At 33.9% G+C, this 19,929-nt stretch overlaps 1 protein-coding gene across 3 annotated transcripts; it reads left to right on the forward strand.

Moving 5' to 3' along the window:
• Positions 1-14,348: 14,348 nt before the first annotated feature.
• On the forward strand, positions 14,349-17,503 carry LOC102608600 (WAT1-related protein At4g30420-like). Of its 3 annotated transcripts, XM_052434507.1 has the most exons (8): positions 14,349-14,645; positions 14,911-14,958; positions 15,062-15,130; positions 15,235-15,351; positions 16,165-16,399; positions 16,475-16,633; positions 16,927-17,078; positions 17,161-17,503. In XM_052434507.1, the coding sequence occupies exons 2-8, from the start codon at positions 14,933-14,935 to the stop codon at positions 17,375-17,377; spliced, it is 975 nt and encodes a 324-aa protein (XP_052290467.1). In that variant the 5' UTR covers positions 14,349-14,645; positions 14,911-14,932; the 3' UTR covers positions 17,378-17,503. The 3 variants fall into 3 exon arrangements, with proteins under 3 accessions (XP_052290467.1, XP_015384474.2, XP_006474092.2); XM_015528988.3 differs by lacking the exon at positions 14,349-14,645 and having other exon boundaries at positions 14,690-14,958; positions 15,059-15,130; XM_006474029.4 differs by lacking the exon at positions 14,349-14,645 and having other exon boundaries at positions 14,691-14,958.
• Positions 17,504-19,929: the final 2,426 nt, after the last annotated feature.

The following is a 19,929-nucleotide window of genomic DNA, read 5'->3' on the forward strand; positions in this document are numbered from 1 at the left end:
CGGAGAGGGGACGGGGATGAGATGGAATCCCCATCCTCTACCCATTTCCCCATTTTTATTTTTATTTTTTAAAATTACTAGTAAATAAATTATAAAATTATAAATATTGGTAAAAATAACAAATATCAAAATATTTATATTATTAAACTTTTAGGCCTAATTAACTAATTAAAGTCCTAAATTTTTATTTAGGACATTAAAAAAACCGGGTAAATTCTATTAGCCCAAAAATTTTGTTTTAATTTTAATATTCATTAAATGTTTTAAACTTAAATCTATTTTTTATTTATTTTTAGATGTTATAATTGCCCACAGTGAATCACAATTTTAATATCTAATATAATTTAATCTAATATTTGCTCTTAATTTGTTCCGACTTAACTATTGTGCTGTAAAGGAAATAATTTACATTTATAAAGTGTCCACGCCACCATTGAAAAAGTTAATTTTGAATCTAAATTCGATTTTATTTGTAACAATTTTGTATTAGACTATTAATTTATTCACGATAGTTTGTATTCCTTACATGCTGCGTTACTTACTAATTTAATGTATGTGACTTTTGTAATGGATATTAATGTAAGATATATTTCAAACTTTACTTTTATTTGAATTTTTTATTTTAATATGATTAACTCAAAATCAAAAACAAAAAATGTATTAGTTATTCGGGGATCGGGGACCTTTGAGGATCCCCTGTTATTATTCGGGGAGGGGATGAAGATTCTCTCAAGTAATTCTGACGGGGACGGGGATGGGGACATACGCAAAATATTGGGGATGGATATTGGGAGATTGGTCCCCTCCCCTCCCCTCCCCATTGTCATCCCTATCTGTAATATTCTCCCCATTGCCATCCTTATTTGTAATATTAAAACAATGCCAAAGACGTGCAAATTTGAAAACCTATCCTCGTAAGTTGATAGGATCTTGACATCTCGCCCTTAATGCTTGTTGCATTTGCTGTTTGCTCTCTCTCTCTCTCTCCCTCGTTTTTTATGTGATTAAAACGACATTATGTATTATAAATCAAATAAGTACAAATTAGATAATTAAATTAGAGTAAATTATATTAATTTAATCTTTTAGACTAAATTTTGAATACCTAAATTAAAATTAGTTTCAACAATTTTTTTAATTATAATATTGATAATTTTGCATCCTCACTGGTCCTAAACTCCCAAATTAAACTTAGAAGTTTGGGTTTAAGTCTCAACAAATTCTTTTCTCCTTCTAAATATATCCAAGAACATATGTTTAGGTAAGAATTTTCTTTTCTCCCACTAATTTGTGAGTAGAACTAACTTTTATCAATTATATTATTTCCCACCAAAACAAAAAGGGTCATTTTAATACCAATAGATTATAATATAACACACTTTAAAAAATTGTAGCATGTCCTGGAGCCTCTAGGTGATTACATTCTACACCACTAGATAGCTTGGTCCACCTTACTTTTTTATTTTAATATGATTAACTCAAAATCGAAAAAAAAAAATGTATTAGTTATTCGGGGATCGGAAACCCTTGGGGATCCCCTGTTATTATTCGGGGAGGGGGTGATGATTCTCTCAAGTAATTCTGACGGGGACAGAGAGGGGACGGGGACATACGCAAAATATCGGGGATGGGTACGGGGAGATTGGTCCCCTCCCCTCCCCTCCCCATTGCCATCCCTATCTGTAATATTAAAACAATGCCAAAGACGTGCATATTTGAAAACCTATCCTCGTAAGTTGATAGGATCTTGACATCTCGTCCTTAATGCTTACACAATTTTAATATCTAATTTAATATAATCTAATATTTGCTCTTGATTTGCTCCGACTTAACTATTGTGCTGTAAAGGGAATAGTTCACCTTTATAAAGTGTCCATGCCACCATTGAAAAAGTTAATTTTGAATCTAAATTCGATTTTATTTGTAATAATTTTGTATTAGACTATTAATTTATTCACGATAGTTTGTATCCCTTATATGCTGCGTTACTTACTAATTTAATGTATGTGACTTTTGTAATGGATATTAATGTAAGATATATTTCAAACTGTACTTTTATTTGAATTTTTTATTTTAATATGATTAACTCAAAATCAAAAACAAAAAATGTATTAGTTATTCGGGGATCGGGGACCCTTGAGGATCCCCTGTTATTATTCGGGGAGGGGATGAAGATTCTCTCAAGTAATTCTGACGGGGACGGGGACGGGGACATACGCAAAATATCGGGGATGGATATTGGGAGATTGGTCCCCTCCCCTCCCCTCCTCTCCCCATCGCCATCCCTATTTGTAATATTAAAACAATGCCAAAGACGTGCAAATTTGAAAACCTGTCCTCGTAAGTTGATAGGATCTTGACATCTCGCCCTTAATGCTTGTTGCATTTGCTGTTTGCTCTCTCTCTCTCTCTCTCTCTCGTTTTTTATGTGATTAAAACGACATTATGTATTATAAATCAAATAAGTACAAATTAGATAATTAAATTAGAGTAAATTATATTAGTTTAATCTTTCAGACTAAATTTTGAATACCTAAATTAAAATTAGTTTCAACAATTTTTTTAATTATAATATTGATAATTTTGCATCCTCACTGGTCCTAAACTCCCAAATTAAACTTAGAAGTTTGGGTTTAAGTCTCAACAAATTCTTTTCTCCTTCTAAATATATCCAAGAACCTATGTTTAGGTAAGAATTTTCTTTTCTCCCACTAATTTGTGAGTAGAACTAACTTCTATCAATTATATTATTTCCCACCAAAACAAAAAGGGTCATTTTAATACCAATAGATTATAATATAACACACTTTAAAAAATTGTAGCATGTCCTGGAGCCTCTAGGTGATTACATTCTACACCACTAGATAGCTTGGTCCACCTTACCACACCGAGTAATAATAATGAGAGCTTGATCCCACTTGGAGTTTCTGAATCATTTGACACGTTGCTTGATCCCACTTGGAGTTTCTGAATCATTTGACACGTTGCTTGATCCTAACCCATAAACAAAATTAGGAACGCCACTTGTGCTGTTTGCATAACCTAACTTAAGAGTTTCATGTTGTATATGACGTACGTGTAGGATGGGCGTGGCGCAACAAAACCTACCAAGGGCTTTAATTGCTTTCTGCCAAACGGCCGAAGTTGTGGGTTTTATAATTCCGCGATCACTGTGTTTGGACATCCTCAATCGTTACGTATTTTATAATAATATAATTAAAATAATAAATAATAAAATATATATTATAATTTTAATCGTGTGATTATAAAAAAATATTTTATAATAAAATATATACAGGATACTTTATAATTTAACTTTCGTTTTTCTTTATTTATTTTTTTCAAATATCCAAACAATTCAAGAAATTTCATGTCTTTCAAATTGTTGATTATATGTGTATGTCTTCTGTTGAACAGACGGAGGATTGTGGTTCACAGTTGCCGACTTGCCGTGCATCAATAAATTTAACTCCCAACCAAAATTAAAAATATTAGTTAGCTAGCAATCAGTACACATGTTAATCAACACAAATACAAACAATGAAGACATATTTCCATTAAGGCTTTGCGTATTTTCATGCATGAGCGGTGCGCCGGTGCCTACACGGTGGTTTGTGGTTAGGTTCCATTTTTATATTTTTTTTCTAATTAATTGTGCCCACAATTTGACTCATTTTCTGCCTCGCGGAACAAATCTAAATGCAGATACGACTAACGATGTCTTGTGTCATACGTAAACTGTGATGAGATTTTTTTTTTCTTTTCCCATTTAAAGTTTTTCTAGAAACTTTCTTTTGTTATCAATAGATAGGCAAAGCTTATCTTACATCAACTGTACGTTACAGTTACAAATATTTGAATTCTCAGAAAAGTTAATAATTATGAAAAAGTCAATAAGCTTTAAAGTTTTATTTTAAACCCCAAGCTACAACCAAGCTGCACTGCAATTGTACTTCAATTTTTTTTTTAAGTTTTTCATTTATATTTATAGCAAATTAAGTGCCAAGTTTTTATTCTATTGAATCTCTAACTTGTTTAATCTTATATTTATTGAGTTTTTATTCATTATATTAATGATTTCTTACTTTAATATATCATCATCTTCAATGTTGAAGTCTTTTATTAATTGTTTAACTTTATTAAATTTTTTACTCATTTGATCTCCTAACTTTTTAATTTGTTTTATATTTTTTTTATTAAAATTATTAATTTCTAACATTTCATTTGCTTTTTCTATATCATTTATAAATAAATTTGGGTTTCCTAATTTATTTAATAAATATAGCGAAATTCAATTTAATTGATTATTTTCCCGCATGTCCGAATCATTGATCGGATCAGAGGATTAAAATCTTTCATAAGAAAATCCTCTTTGTATATAGCTAGAATGTGGTATCGTTTGCTTTTTCAATTTCATTTATAAATAAATTTGGAACGTAATTTTATTTATAAATATAGTGAAATTCAATTTAATTGATTATTTTCCCGCATGTCTGAATTATTGATTGGATCAAATGATTAAAATTTTTCATAAGAAAATCCTCTTTGTATATAGCTAGAATGTGGTAACTTATTAGTTTATATATTTTGTAAAATTATTAGAGGTTCTAATGATTTATTCATTGTAACATCTTTCTAGTAATTTATTAGAGTCATAATATATTTATGACATTTAATATCTCATATAATTCAAGATGCTAAATTTAGATTATATATATATATATAAGAAAAAAATCGAGTTTATTCTCAGGAGAGATACTAAATTATAAATGCATGTGCAAATATATATTCAGAATTTATAAACCTTTATGAATATGATAATTATTTAGATCTTTATAAAAATATAGTAAAAACTTTTAAAAATTTTAAGAATAAATGTAGAAGAGATGGTTAACAAAATCATTTAATTATACAAAATTAATGAGGACTTATTTGAAAAAATAAGTAAATATGTGATTCAAAACAAAATTTTTTGTAAAAAGCTATTACACCCATACCTCGTTTTAGGTTAAAATTATTTTCATCCATTAGATTAAGAAATATCAAAATCTAACTACCCATATGCATTGGCTGTTTGTTATATATAATGTAACATAAGCTTTGCCCAATAGATAATATCCCACAAGGACCTTGACCAATTGCATGGTATATATCCACTTGTTTAAATTAAAGTACGGCTTTTTATAATTCTTTAAATTAATGTTTAAATTTTTTACGTTCGTGAGGGCTACTTTTATAGATTTAATAGAATTAATTAAAAACTCAAGTAATTTTCTCCAGCAAAAGCTTCCTCCACTTGTCGCGAGTAATTTGATGGTCCCTAATCCTAACGGAAGCAGGTTTTGATTTTATGTCAATGAAAGTTTGAAAAAGATTACGACATTAATAATGATGAAATTGAAGGCTGGTAGTTATCTCATATGCGTTGGACTTGGACATATCCAATCCAATGAATTGACACAAACATCTGCCGACGTTAACTGACATAAACAAACGAGTTATACAGGTATTATGACTGTTAAGTTTGGACCCAAATTTTCATTTTGATGGTCTCGTTACTGAACAACTAGTTTTGAGCCCATACTTTCTGGAATCTTCTCCTGTGTTTGCCAGCTCTTTCCTCCTAACAATCTTCGGGAAAAAAATTTGGAAAATTGCTATCAGCCAATTGGCTTATTAAGGGAGGCAAGTAGACATCCCTTGACCACACACACACACACACACACAAGAAGTGGGGATGTACTTGAGAGATAAATAAGGGATATTATTATTATTATTATTATTTCAAATAAATAGATATGATAAAGTATGCTTAAGAGAATATTATTGTTCATGCTCTTAGCTTAAAGTTTAAGCTTTTAGGTAAATTTGTCAATATCGGCTGCATCTAGAAGCTTTACATAAACAAAGAATGGTGGCACATGGCTTTGAAGATTGAACACGGTTTTCACCCACCAAGCTTTGATGAACACGGTTTTGAAGAAGATTTTGATACCCACGACTTTGACTTTCTTGGCTATCATTTTGCTATAAATACAAGTGCAAATGAAGAGCTTATTCATTCCATTCAGAGAGCAATTTAGGGAGTTGAGAGAGAGTTCAAGAGCTTGCATTCATAAGCTCTTGTTACAGTGATTGAGAGAGTTTGGGTGTATTGGGGTTTTTGGGAAGTGAACTAAAATACTACAATACTTGTAACTCCTTTTCACTAGTAAAATAATTTCTTTCTGTCTTCGCCCGTGGACGTAGGCTAAAAGCCGAACCACGTAATTTCTGGTGTCCTCTAATGTGCTTGTTCTTTATTTTCTTCCAATTTTATTTTAGCTGCGTGTCTGCTTCACCTACTAATTTCCTAATAGTGGTATCAGAGCTATTGGTTGTATTTTTGGAGTCTGGTACTATTCACGTAAGGGCACTATTCATATATACGGTATTATTTACGTATACGGTACTATTCACGTGAAACGGTGGGAGCAATCCAAGAATTTTGCGGTGCAAAGCAGGGAATAGTGGTGTGAGTAAAACAACTGTGTGGTTTTGTACATGTCTAGAAAAGTTCTGTCACAAAGGCGATAAGAGCTTAAGGAGTCTGGGTTTTAAGTGGGACTATTGTGACCCCTCCAGTCTTTCATGAGAACTTTCCTGGTGTGCATTTTCACACATACTCACAACTATTCAAGGTGGCATACCAGCTTGTGTGCAGTATTTATCAACAAAATGGCGGCAAAGTATGAAATTGAGAAATTTAACGGAAATAATTTTTCGTTGTGGAAAATGAAGATGAAATCTGTATTGAGGAAAAATAATTGCTTAGCAGCAATTGGAGAAAGGCCCATGGAGATAACTGATGACAAGTGGAACGAGATAGATGGCAATGTCATTTCTGATCTACACTTGGCACTTGCAGACGGAGTATTATCCAGTGTGGCAGAGAAAAATTTAGCGAATGAAATTTGGGATACTCTTACAAAATTGTACGAGGCCAAGTCACTACACAACAAAATCTTCTTAAAGAGAAAACTCTATACTCTTCGAATGGCGGAATCTACAATGGTGACCGACCACATCAACACCTTGAAGACTCTATTTTCACAACTCACAACGTTGGGTCATAATATAGAGGAAAATGAACGTGCAGAGCTTCTACTTCAAAGTCTACCAGATTCATATGATCAACTCATCATCAACCTGACGAACAATAATCCAGCGGACAGTCTAATTTTTGACGATATTGCAGCCTCCGTATTAAATGAGGAGAGCAGGAGGAAAAATAAGGAAAACAGACAAGCAAGTTTGCAGCAAGCGGAGGCGCTATCGGTGACGAGAGGGAGATCAACGGAACGTGGCCCCAGTGGGAGTCAAAATCATGGTAGATCAAAATCCAGAAGTAAGAAGAATGTTAAATGCTACAACTGTGGCAAGAAATGGCACGTCAAGAAAGAGTGTTAGAGTAACCAGAAGAGAAGAGAGGGCAAAGAACCTGAGTCATCAAATGCTCAGGGGTGTGTAGCAAGTACCTCAGATGATGGTGAAATACTCTACAGCGAGGCAACAACTGTTTCAGAAAGCAGAAAATGATTGTCTGATGTCTGGCTTATAGACTCAGGAGCTACCTAGCACATGACCTCTAAGAGAGAATAGTTCCACACATATGAACCTATCTCAGGAGGATCTGTATATATGGGTAATGATCATGCCTTGGAGATTACTGGTACTGGTACTGGTACTATCAAAATAAAAATATTTGATGGTACAATTCGTACAATTGGGGAGGTACGACATGTCAACGGCCTGAAGAAAAATCTATTGTATTTGGGACAAATGGATAGTCATGGGTACAAAACTCATGTGGAGAATGGAATTATGAAGATCGTTAAAGGCGCGCTTGTATTGATGAAGGTAGAAAAGATCGGTGCTAATTTATACATGCTTAAAGGAGAAACACTACAGGAGGCTGATGCGTGTGTCGCATCAAATGGAGAAGAGTCAACGATGATGTGGCATCTCAAACTTGGCCACATGTCGGAACAAGGTTTGAAGATTCTCTCTGAGCGAAAATTGCTTCCAGGGCTCAAATCGGTAAGTTTACCATTTTGCGAGCATTGTGTTACAAGTAAGCAGCATAGATTAAAATTCAGTAGATCTATTGCTAGAAGTAAGTGCATTCTAGACTTGATTCATTCTGATGTTTGGGAATCACCGGATATATCTATGGGAGGTGCAAAGTACATGGTGACTTTCATTGATGATTATTCCAGAAGATGTTGAGTGTATCCAATTAAGAAAAAGTCATATGTATTTTCAGTGTTTAAAGAATACAAAGCGCGGGTGGAACTTGAATCTGGTAAAAAGATCAAGTGCTTGAGGACAGATAATGGTGGAGAGTATACAGAGGGCGAGTTTTTTACTTTTTGTAAGTAAGAAGGTATTCAGAGGCAGTTCACGGTGGCATACACTCCTCAACAAAATGGAGTGGCGGAGCGGATGAACAGAACTCTTACAAAAAGAATAAGAGCTATGTTGAGGACTGCTAGTCTACCCAATTCATTCTGGGTAGAAGCAGCCAAAACTGTCTGTTATATAGTAAATCGATCGCCATCTACAGCTATTGGGCTGAAGACAGCAATGGAGATGTGGACTTGAAAGCCAGCTGATTATTCCTACCTACATGCATTTGGATGTCCTGTGTACGTGATGTACAATGCCCAAGAAATAACAAAGTTGGATCCAAAATCTAGAAGATGTATCTTCTTGGGGTATGCTGATCGAGTAAAGGGGTATCGTCTGTGGGACCCCACTGCCCACGAGATCATCATCAGTAGAGATGTTATCTTTATAGAAAATCAACTGCAAAGGAGAGATGAGGATGATAGCAGTGTAAAAGAAAAGTCAGAGACTATACCGGTATATGTGGAAAATAATCCAGAAGATTCAGATTCTTCTGAAGCAGCACCAGAGCACGAAGAACAATAACTAGTCGAGTCCGAGGCTCCAGAAGTTCATCGGTCAACTCGTGACAGACGACCGCCGGTGTGGCACTCGGAGTATGTCACAAAGATCAATGTTACGTACTGTCTTCTAACAGAGGATGGAGAGCCATCAACTTTTCATGAAGCTTTAGAAAGCTCAGATGTTGCTTTGTGGATGACAGCAATGTAGGAAGAAATTGAAGCTCTACACAAGAACAAGACATGGGAACTTGTACCACTACCACACGGAAGAAAAGCCATTGGAAACAAATGGGTCTACAAGATCAAACGTGATGGCAATGACCAAGTGGAACGGTATCGTGCAAGATTGGTGGTGAAAGGATATGCTCAGAAAGAAGGTATTGACTTCAACGAGATATTTTCTCCGGTGGTTCGACTCACAACAGTCAAAGTAGTCTTGGCGATGTGTGCTACACTTGACTTACATCTTGAGCAGTTAGATGTGAAAACTATATTTCTTCATGAAGAACTTGAAGAAGAAATATATATGCTCCAACCAGAAGGTTTTGCAAAAACAGGAAAAGAGAATTTGGTTTGCAGGTTGAACAAATCTCTATACGGTCTCAAATAGGCGCCGAGGTGTTGGTATAAGAGATTTGATTCCTTCATTATAAGCCTTGGATACAACAGACTCAGTTCAGGTCATTGTGCATATCACAAGAGGTTTGAAGATAATGATTTCATTATTTTGCTGTTGTATGTGGATGACATGTTGGTAGCAGGTCCCAACAAAGATCGAATCCAAGAATTGAAGGCACAATTGGCTAGGGAGTTTGAAATGAAGGACTTGGGACCAGCAAACAAGATTCTAGGGGTGCAAATTCACCGAGACAGAAATAACAGGAAGATTTGGCTTTTGCAGAAGAATTACTTGAAGAAAATCTTGCGACGCTTCAACATGCAAGATTGTAAGTCAATTTCTACCCCACTTCCTGTTAATTTCAAATTATCCTCAAGTATGTGTCCTAGTAATGAAGCAGAGAGGAAGGAGATGTCTCGAGTACCGTATGCATCAGTAGTGAGAAATTTAATGTTCGCTATGATATGTACAAGACCGGACATTGCATAAGCAGTGGGAGCAGTCAGTCGATATATGGCGAATCCTGGTGGAGAGCATTGGATAGCTGTGAAGAGGGTTCTGAGATACATCAGAGGAACCTCAGATGTTGCATTATGTTATGGAGGATCAGAGTTTACTGTCAGGGGCTATGTGGATTCAGATTTTGCAGGAGATCTTGATAAAAGAAAATCCACTACTCGTTATGTGTTTACACTTGCGGGAGCAGCTGTAAGCTGGGTTTCGAAACTGCAGACCGTTGTGGCTTTATCTACAACAGAAGCAGAGTACATGGTAGCTACACAAGCTTGCAAGGAAGCTATTTGGATACAAAGGTTATTGGAGGAGCTCGGGCACGGACAATAGAAAATTTCTGTGTTTTGTGACAGTCAGAGTGCCTTGCACATTGCAAGGAATCCAGCCTTTCATTCCAGGACAAAGCACATAGGAGTCCAGTATCACTTTGTTCGTGAAGTTGTGGAAGATGGAAGTGTAGGTTTGCAGAAAATCAATACCAAAGAGAACCTAGCAGATGTTTTGACCAAGCCGATAAATACTGATAAGTTTGTCTGGAGTAGATCCTCTTGTGGCCTAACAGAAACGTAGGCAACATGATTATGGCGAAGCAGATAGGATGGTGTGGAGATTGATTGATTCTCAATCAAATCTCCAAGTGGGAGAATGTCAATATCGGCTGCATCTAGAAGCTTTACATAAACAAAGAATGGTGGCACATGGCTTTGAAGATTGAACATGGTTTTCACCCACCAAGCTTTGATGAACACGGTTTTGAAGAAGATTTTGATACCCACGGCTTTGACTTTCTTGGCCATCATTTTGCTATAAATACAAGTGCAAATGAAGAGCTTATTCATTCCATTCAGAGAGCAATTTAGGGAGTTGAGAGAGAGTTCAAGAGCTTGCATTTATAAGCTCTTGTTACAGTGATTGAGAGAGTTTGGTTGTATTGGAGTTTTTGGGAAGTGAACTAAAATACTACAATACTTGTAACTCCTTTTCACTAGTAAAATAATTTCTTTCTGTCTTCGCCCGTGGACGTAGGCTAAAAGCCGAACCACGTAATTTCTGGTGTCCTCTAGTGTGCTTGTTCTTTATTTTCTTCCAATTTTATTTTAGCTGCGTGTCTGCTTCACCCACCAATTTCCTAACAAAATTTAGTATCGAAACAAGATGATATTATTTTATTTGATTCCTTCCTAAAATGCGAAATGAATTGTTTCTATTGGATCCACTTATTCGTTTGAACTTGTTAAGTACTACTCAACAAGATAGATATATTAGTATGTAAAAACATTTTTTTTTTGACAATATAAAAACAATCTTCGAGTTTAAATAGCTTTTTAAAAAATCGTGGCAGTAGAAAATAACATTCACAAAATGACCACTTTCATTCAATCGCTTTTTTATTTTTTAATTTTTTCAAAAACAATATATAATGGAATGCTAGAAATTATGTCCTAATTCCCATGACCTATGTTACATGACCTATCTTGGCGAGTACATTCCAGGCAATTCATAACTCCTTCTATCACACATTACTTTGGCGATGATTAATTGATTATAGTGAACCACATAATTGCCTCCTTTATCGAATTTCGTGGAGAACAACCATCAATAATCACCTGCTCCTGTGCTCCATGACCATGACCCAACAATAAGCCCAAACCCTATTGATCCACAACACGAGCTTTTTCCATTTATTTATTTATATACGCTTCTGAAGATGATCTAAAATAATACATATGAGACTTAAATAAATACATAGCTATAATATAGTGACCGGCGCATCATCGACCGTTGGCGGTAATATATAATATCGGCAACATTGACAATTTGACATCAATCATACAAACTACACAGCTCAATGTTCATTATGTATCTTTAGTTTGTAAGATACCATAGCCTACCCGTGCTTCTCCATTTTCTGTTCAGTGAATTATTTAAATTGGAAATTACTAAATAAATTACACTATAATTATTATTCATGCAGAACCTATTTTCTGAAAATTCAACCTATTTTTCTTTAGACAACATTATTTTGTAATATTACTCTTATTTTAAATACATTTTATTTATTTTTATTATAAATTAAATAAATTATAAAAAAAATTAAGTACTAAAAATCAGAAATATATGTTTCAATGGGAATAAAAATTAATAATATGATATTATTATTTTTAAAACATTTTCTTATAACAAATATATATTTTATATTTCTAAGATAATTATCAACTAAATGACCTATTCACTCCTCTTTTCCTTTAAATTCTTTGTTGCCAATGAGGTTGTTGGATATTATTGAAACAGTAGGAGATAAGTAATATAAATTCATTTGCACTCTTTTTATTCATTTTAAATTATAAAATGAGCTTACCCCTTAGGACTAGGAGGGGAGGATGCAAAATATTAAGAAGAATTTCCATAAGGAATAAGAATATTTATCAAGGAAAACAAATCTGCTTATTAACAGGCAGCATTATATATGTAGTTACGTTAACAAGTTGAACTACACTTCCTGATCAAGTTGGGCTGTGATTCTTTCTTTGGTTCCCACTTGTCTTGCCTTGATTGAAGCCTTCCTCCTATTCAATAACTAGTTGGTGACTTGGTGCTTAGTATGTGCTGATTCGGATGAAGAAAATGACAGACAAATGATGCTGAGATAATGAAAATCTTTTAATTATTATGTGAATATATATCACCAATACAACTAACTACGCATCACTGCCAACTTTGATCACATGGGACAGTCAACTGCACTTCCATATTCGTGAAAGAGAGCTAGCATCGACCATGTCAATAATTGACGAGAGGTGTTGCTCCTTTTCTTTTCATAATTTTAAAAGGCTTAGCTATAAAATATGTCTAAAGGCTGTGGATATTAGTACAATGTTTCGCCTATGATGGTCCAATTCTATGTATAGTATCAGATATTGGTTGAGCTATATACGTAGAGCCTCCAGATAAACAAAATTGTGAAACTTGTTTGATTGGCCAATGATTGATGTACATGTCAATTGAAATGCGTAATCAAAGCGATATAGTCACATTCTAGTCGACCTCCAAGATGAGAAACGCAGCTCCTGATTGATTTTTGTTTTTGAGCGATCAGGGACAGGGTGGCTGTTGGATCACGTCATGTTCAACCAAATGAAACTATTGAATGATCGATCGTAGTAAATATATATTTTATGGGGGACGATGACACATTTATATATGCTTTGGCCCATGAATATTCATTTGAGAAGGCTTGCGATTGCACCACATGAAAGAGCCAAATTTTTTCTACTGGGTTAAATAAAACATAATTCAGTAATGTAGTGGTAACACCAAATCGGTGTGCCTAAACAGCAGCTAGGTAAAAATATGCATATATAAAACTGCTATCAGCTATGCAATGGAGCAACATCTATTCATTTATACAAGATTGAGAATTCTATCAACTGCTCATTTTCATATGTAACCATGGACAAATGTGGCCTATAGATCGAGCTCATATTTTAAAAAATTACTTTATAGGGTAAACTTCAATTCATCTTTTAAGAATAACAATCTTTAATTTATTTTCAAAAGTGTAAAAACTTCAATTTATCTATATTTTTGTTCAGGGGATGAGAGCACATAAGAGGTACATTGATTAATTTTCTTTTTGTCTTCTTAACAGATGAATTGATATTTTCACACTTTCAACATTAATTGAATATTGTTGTTCTCAAAGATAAGTTGAAGTTTACCCCATAAAAATTAATGTAAATTGAAATTTACCTTATTTTATAAGAAAGTTAATGTACATACGACAACTATTTACATTAGAAGGATGCTTACAAAATAAAGGTATTGAAAAATCTCTCAAAGTAGACGGATATATATATATATATAATGACCAGCCTGATATTCATTTTAAAAACAAAATGATACGTATCAATTTCATATGTAATAAATATTTACTTCTTAAGAATTCTGTAAAAATAATATTGAGTGTGATTATATTTTAATTTAAAATTTTGATATAAATTTTAAATCATCAATCTCACATAATTAAGTAGTAGATATTATAAGTCAAATTACATTGAGAAAGTTATTAATTAGTGATCTTTTAACCGGACCACCATATGGCATATAGCATATGGCATATGTCATAGGGTAAGGTGCTTAAACACGCGTAACATAAAGTAACAATAAATGTGACAGCTAGGCCATTGACAGCTGATAAGAACTTTTCCCTCAATTAGGTGCGGAATGAGTTCAAATCTCTACGTTCAACCTATTTTAAGAATTTCGACGATGTAGATTTTGAGCTATTGCTCGAGAGAGTCCTAGTGAATCAGCCTATAAAAATAAAGAATTCTATGGGCGCACAAAAAAATTATTTTGATGGAGTTGGTATGAGGTTCTTTGGTAGGGTGCATATCATTTTTCGAACTCTATGGATTACTATTTATTTTCTACAAAACCTGACCAGCCACTGGATAGTGGATACATTTCGATCATTCGAAGAAGCCTCCAGCCTGTTCAACGGCTGTCAACACTTTGTTTTTTCCTTTTTTCCTAGGAACATCCTTGTCAGCTCTAACAAGGCTTGTGAATTTTCATGTTCTCTCTCTCTCTCTCTCTGTCTTTCACATGCGCATCCAACTATATATGTATATATGTCACTGAGCACTACGATTTTCATCGTCACATTGACTCCATTTCAGCTTTCAGCACAAACATGAGTAGCTTAAGAGATTACAAGCCAGCAATGGCTATGTTAGCTTTACAATTTTCTTATGCAGTCGTTGCTCTCTCAACAAGAGCTGCTTTATTGCAAGGAATGAACCCTAGGGTTTTTGTGGTTTACAGGCAAGCCATAGCAACTTTGTTCATGGCACCAATGGCTTATCTCTCAAGGTGTGTGGTTAATTATTTCTCTTTTATATTTGTCTCAACTTCAAATACACTTTTCGTTAGGCTAATAATATTTTCCCTTTTTCTTTTATTTTTTTGTTAGCAGCAGAAAATACAAAAGCAGCTCTATGGGACTAAGGAGCTTTTCGTTGATATTTTTTATCGCACTTTTAGGGTATATGCATGTAATTTTTTTTAACTGAATTTTGTTTCTGATCAATTTTATCATATGGGTAGTGAAAGGAAGAAATGTTCACTTTTTCTGTTTACTTATCATAGGGTAACAATCAATCAGAATACATATTTTGAGGGTTTATACCTGGCCTCATCATCAATGGCAAGCGCAATGGGCAATCTCATCCCTGCAATCACCTTTGTAATGGCGTCCATTGTAGGGTAAATTTTCAAAACTTTTGTGCTGTTAGGATATGTTGGATTAAAGTGCATGCTGTGACTTAGGGATTGGATTTGAATCTCACGTAGTGTGTTTGTGAGTTTAATTAAAAAAAAATTAAAAACTAAAAAATTATGGTAAAATATTTAAGGATTAGGATGCTCTATTAGTATTTTTCTCTTAGTCTCTTATAATATTTCAAGTCTAATGGAAAAATCTAGCTTATTTATAAATAAAATTAAAAAAATAGTTTCATTGTTAACATTAAAATTTAAAATTCAATATTAATTATTTATTTCATTCGAAAAAATTAGGAGAGAAAAAATATTGGGACAAAATTCTTATCCAATGTTTAAATTATTTTAGTTACAGGGACAGGGGACTACACGTGCCCTTGGGACAGCTCTTCCTGGTCTGTCTTTTGATTGTCAAGTAAAAATTATTGTTTAATTACTAACCACTTTATGTCTTGTACTAATTTCGAAACTAAACACAAACACATTTTTACTCTATGTTGTACACAGTATGAGATGCTTATACGTAGAAGGAATAATAATCTTAATCTCTTGCATTAATCTGAGGTCATCACATAAAAAGCCTAAACAATGGAAATTTTGTGATAAATCTACAATTGTCTTAGCAAAATATATGAATATTTTAGATGATAGGCCATGTGGATATTAACAAAGACACCAAACGTGAAACGTTATGCTTAATTCTGATTTACTTGAGACATTTATTTCACAGCAAGCTAGTGATTATTAACCCTTTTCAACTATCAAACACTTGATTTTGCTGTTACCTAATTTGTATAGGTTAGAGAAGATAGATCTTGGAAGTGTGAGAAGTGTTGCCAAAATACTAGGGACAATTTTCTGTGTTGGTGGAGCAATTTCCATGGCATTACTCAGAGGCCCTAAGCTACTGAACACTGAATTCCTACCGGAAAAATCTTTCTTGTTTCGCTCGTCAGGAGGAGAGAACTGGTTGCTGGGATGCCTCTTCCTATTTGCAAGCGCTTGTTGCTGGTCATTATGGCTGATTTTGCAGGTATTTGGATCAAATTTTACTTCATTCCACTGTATTTCTATTCACTAATTATATAATGTTACAATATTCTGACAGGTTCCTGTTTCAGCTAGCTATCCTGACCACCTTTCTCTATCAGCTTGGATGTGTTTTCTGGCAACACTTCAGTCAGCAACGTTTGCAATTTTCACAGAGCCGGACCCGGAAGCATGGAATTTGCATTCAAGTCTTGAAATCTTTTGTTGTTTCTTCTCAGTAAGTAACTGCTACCAGGATCCTTTTCTAATCTAAGCCTCTTCTCAGCAAAATACTAAACTATTTACAAAGTGATAGCAGATAATTGCCATATAAGTGTATATGAGTTTTTAAGTCATAACCATACATTATGATAAATACATACGACATGAAATTTGTAAAGATTCTAGAAAATTTAGATTAGGAGAAGCTCTTAATTCATTTTAAAATTACTTTGCTTTGACATAGAAGGAAAAAAATTCAACTCTCAAATATATAACAAATTAATTTTGGTGAGAAAATAATTTGATCAGGGAGCTATAGGATCAGGAGTCTCATTCTGTGTTCAAGCTTGGTGTATTTCGAAAAGAGGACCCCTTTTCTCTGCAATGTTCAATCCTCTATGCACAGTCATTGTGACCATTTTGGCTGCTTTGTTACTCCATGAGGAGATTTACACGGGAAGGTAACACGTGCATGTTTATTCTCTTTTAACATGTGCTCTTGAGACACATGTAATTGACAGAATTTATTTTATTTTATAACAGTTTGGTAGGTGCAATTGGAGTGATTCTTGGATTATACGCGGTTCTGTGGGGTAAAGCGAAAGACCATTTTGATGAAGAAGAGCTCAAGCTTAACTTACAAAGGGATGATCAGGCACAGGCTGTGAAAATCCTGAGAGATGATTCTTGCAAAGTTGATTTGGAGGAACCTCTTCTGTGTGACAAAACAGCAGAAGATTATGCAAGTAATATACATTGATAACGATATCAATTTACGCTGCATTTTCTATGCCATTTAGTTTAGCTCCTAAATTTGTTTAAGAAGGTACAAGAGCTAAGCAATTCAAATCTTACTCGCATGAGTAAGAAAAAGATTTAACTTCTACTCATACTATCGGTTACATTAATAATAATAATAACACGTGTTATTATTATTCATAAAAGAGACAAAAAAAGACAAATCTTCTTGAGTATGTAATTTTTATTGATTTAATCAGATTAATTTTACTTGAAATTGTTGGGAAAATATGCTCTTTAAAAGCATATGTGTTTATTTAATTGTAATAAATAATTTTTCTGATTAATAAAATAAATGAGGTATTTTATTCAAATATCTTAATTGCATTAATATTTGTATTAAAGTCCATTTAATCATATTATATGTATTTATGTGATCACCATGTGGATTCACAGAAGACATAAATACAAGTTATCTTATGATTAAATAAATTTAGTTCGCAGTTGATAAATAAAGTTGGGCACTTTATTTAGGTATAGACTGTAATAAATTCATTGAATGATTTGTCTTAATCATGTATGAATTTATTGATGTAGTACGACTACATTGAACAGGATCACATATGAGATTTAATTAACTTTGTAATAACTGTCAGACTTATTAAATCTCATAGGCGTTGATTTTACTGTAATCTTAATCTTGAGTTAATTATGATTTCATAATTGTGATTGTTATTTCATTTGAGTTACCAATGGGCACGACACATCCTTGTGGTCAAGATTACCCGGTATCTTGGTGGGAGCAATTATGAGTATTGGAGTTATGGATTAACAATATAGAATTTGTACAACACATCTCTTGATGGGTTTTCGGCACTTGATCATAGAATTCTCTGGCCAGAGTGTGTCAACATATTTAGTATGTTGAAAATGATCATTAGAGAAAACCAGTAAGGATCAAGGAATAAGATGTTATTAAATTGATTGGACAGTTGAGATATCAATTTAATTAACGATGTGGTACAAAGGATTGTGCAGTAAAGAAATCAATGTGGCTTGGGACGAATTATTATTCGAGCATACAATTATGGAAGTCAGTTCCAATCTTTTAGTGGAGTAGATTTGGAATTAAATAATTGGGCTAGTTTAATTACAGGCCTAATTATTGTAGCCACTATTGTATGTTCCCAAATGATCCCCGGGTTAGCTCATTTAATTGACTGCACCACTACTGGACTAATAAGTAAGATAACTAGCTATTTGGGTCAAAAGCCTAAATATATCATTTAGTGAGAGGCTCCATTTAATTAGCTTTTGTATAAGGGGCCTTATGTTATTTTACAAGGTGGGTCCCCTATTGAAAAAGAAAATAACGTGAGTTTTATTTAGAACATTATTTGGAGCCTAGGGTTTTCACTAAAGGGTGATATAAAAGGCTTATTTTTCCCTAAAGAAAAATACGGAAGCCACTTTATACAAATCGGAGAATAAGATTTTTCTCTCCATTATTGAGAGAAAAATTTTCTCGTGCTAGTTGCTTTGGTAGTGATAAAGGCGCCCACACGTCAAGTGCAGATCGAACCTGAGTCATAACCTGGAAGATCATTGGTGACAGTTCGTGATCTAGCAAGCGTGGTGGCGACGGAACGTGATCTAACAGGAGTGGTGGTGGCAGATCGTGATCTAGGAGCCTAAATCACTTCAGCGGAAAAAGCCAACTCGGATTTTCAAGGTACGATTTCTAGAATACGAATTCTTATATATTATATGAGAGCGATCTTCAAAAGGTTTAATAAAAATTTAAAAACCTACTTTTTCCCCAACAGAAATTTCAGTCATTCATGTATATATATAAAAAAAAAAAAAATTCCTCTCATTGTGCACTGCAATACCAAACGTGCAATAGACAATATGAGAGATTCACATCATCCATAACTTACACCAGCCTACAATTAATATTTGTGTAACTTAATTGTAGAGACTGTTTAAGTTCAAATTGTAACTTAACAGTGGCTTGATAGATTGTTTTTCTCAAAGAAGATCACGATGTTTAGATGAAGCTCCAGCAACATTTACAAGACTAACAATTAAGCCAAAAAGAGATAAACCATGGATATGATATACAAGAGTTAACTGATGCTGATGAGAAAAGTAATAAACATAATGATTTGAAACAGAAAGCTAAGCAGACAATTTGGTCCAGCTGTGAAATCTTATCAAGTTCATTAGGAAAATTAACTTCCATTTCATTTTATCATGTGCATGGCAGCAAGTAACGTCTGATGAGTTGGAATTTTGGAGCTATTCAATTGTGTTTACGTCAACATGGTCAATAACTTACAATAATAATTTTGAAACCGCATCGCAACTATTGTGAAAGATCCAAGGGGCGGGCGCCACATATAAGTTGAACCGCCCATAGGCTTGGTAGGTGGAGTTGCTACAGCCAACAGGCTCCACGCTCTGTTGTGGTCTCGGTATCACCCAAACACTAATAAAAACTTCACAGATCTTTCATCATCACTTACGGCCAAACCTAATTGCCCCTCACATTTGTTGCTTTTTGAATTAAAC

Source organism: Citrus sinensis, chromosome 9 (assembly GCF_022201045.2).
Source record: "Citrus sinensis cultivar Valencia sweet orange chromosome 9, DVS_A1.0, whole genome shotgun sequence".
Lineage (NCBI taxonomy): Eukaryota > Viridiplantae > Streptophyta > Magnoliopsida > Sapindales > Rutaceae > Citrus > Citrus sinensis.

Coding starts and splice junctions, on each gene's coding strand:
- LOC102608600 (XM_015528988.3), top strand. CDS start 14,780: ATGAGTAGCTTAAGAGATTACAAGCCAGCAATGGCTATGTTAGCTTTA. Junction 15,131..15,234: donor TTTTTTATCGCACTTTTAGG/GTATATGCATGT, acceptor TACTTATCATAG/GGTAACAATCAATCAGAATA. Junction 17,079..17,160: donor GAGGAGATTTACACGGGAAG/GTAACACGTGCA, acceptor ATTTTATAACAG/TTTGGTAGGTGCAATTGGAG.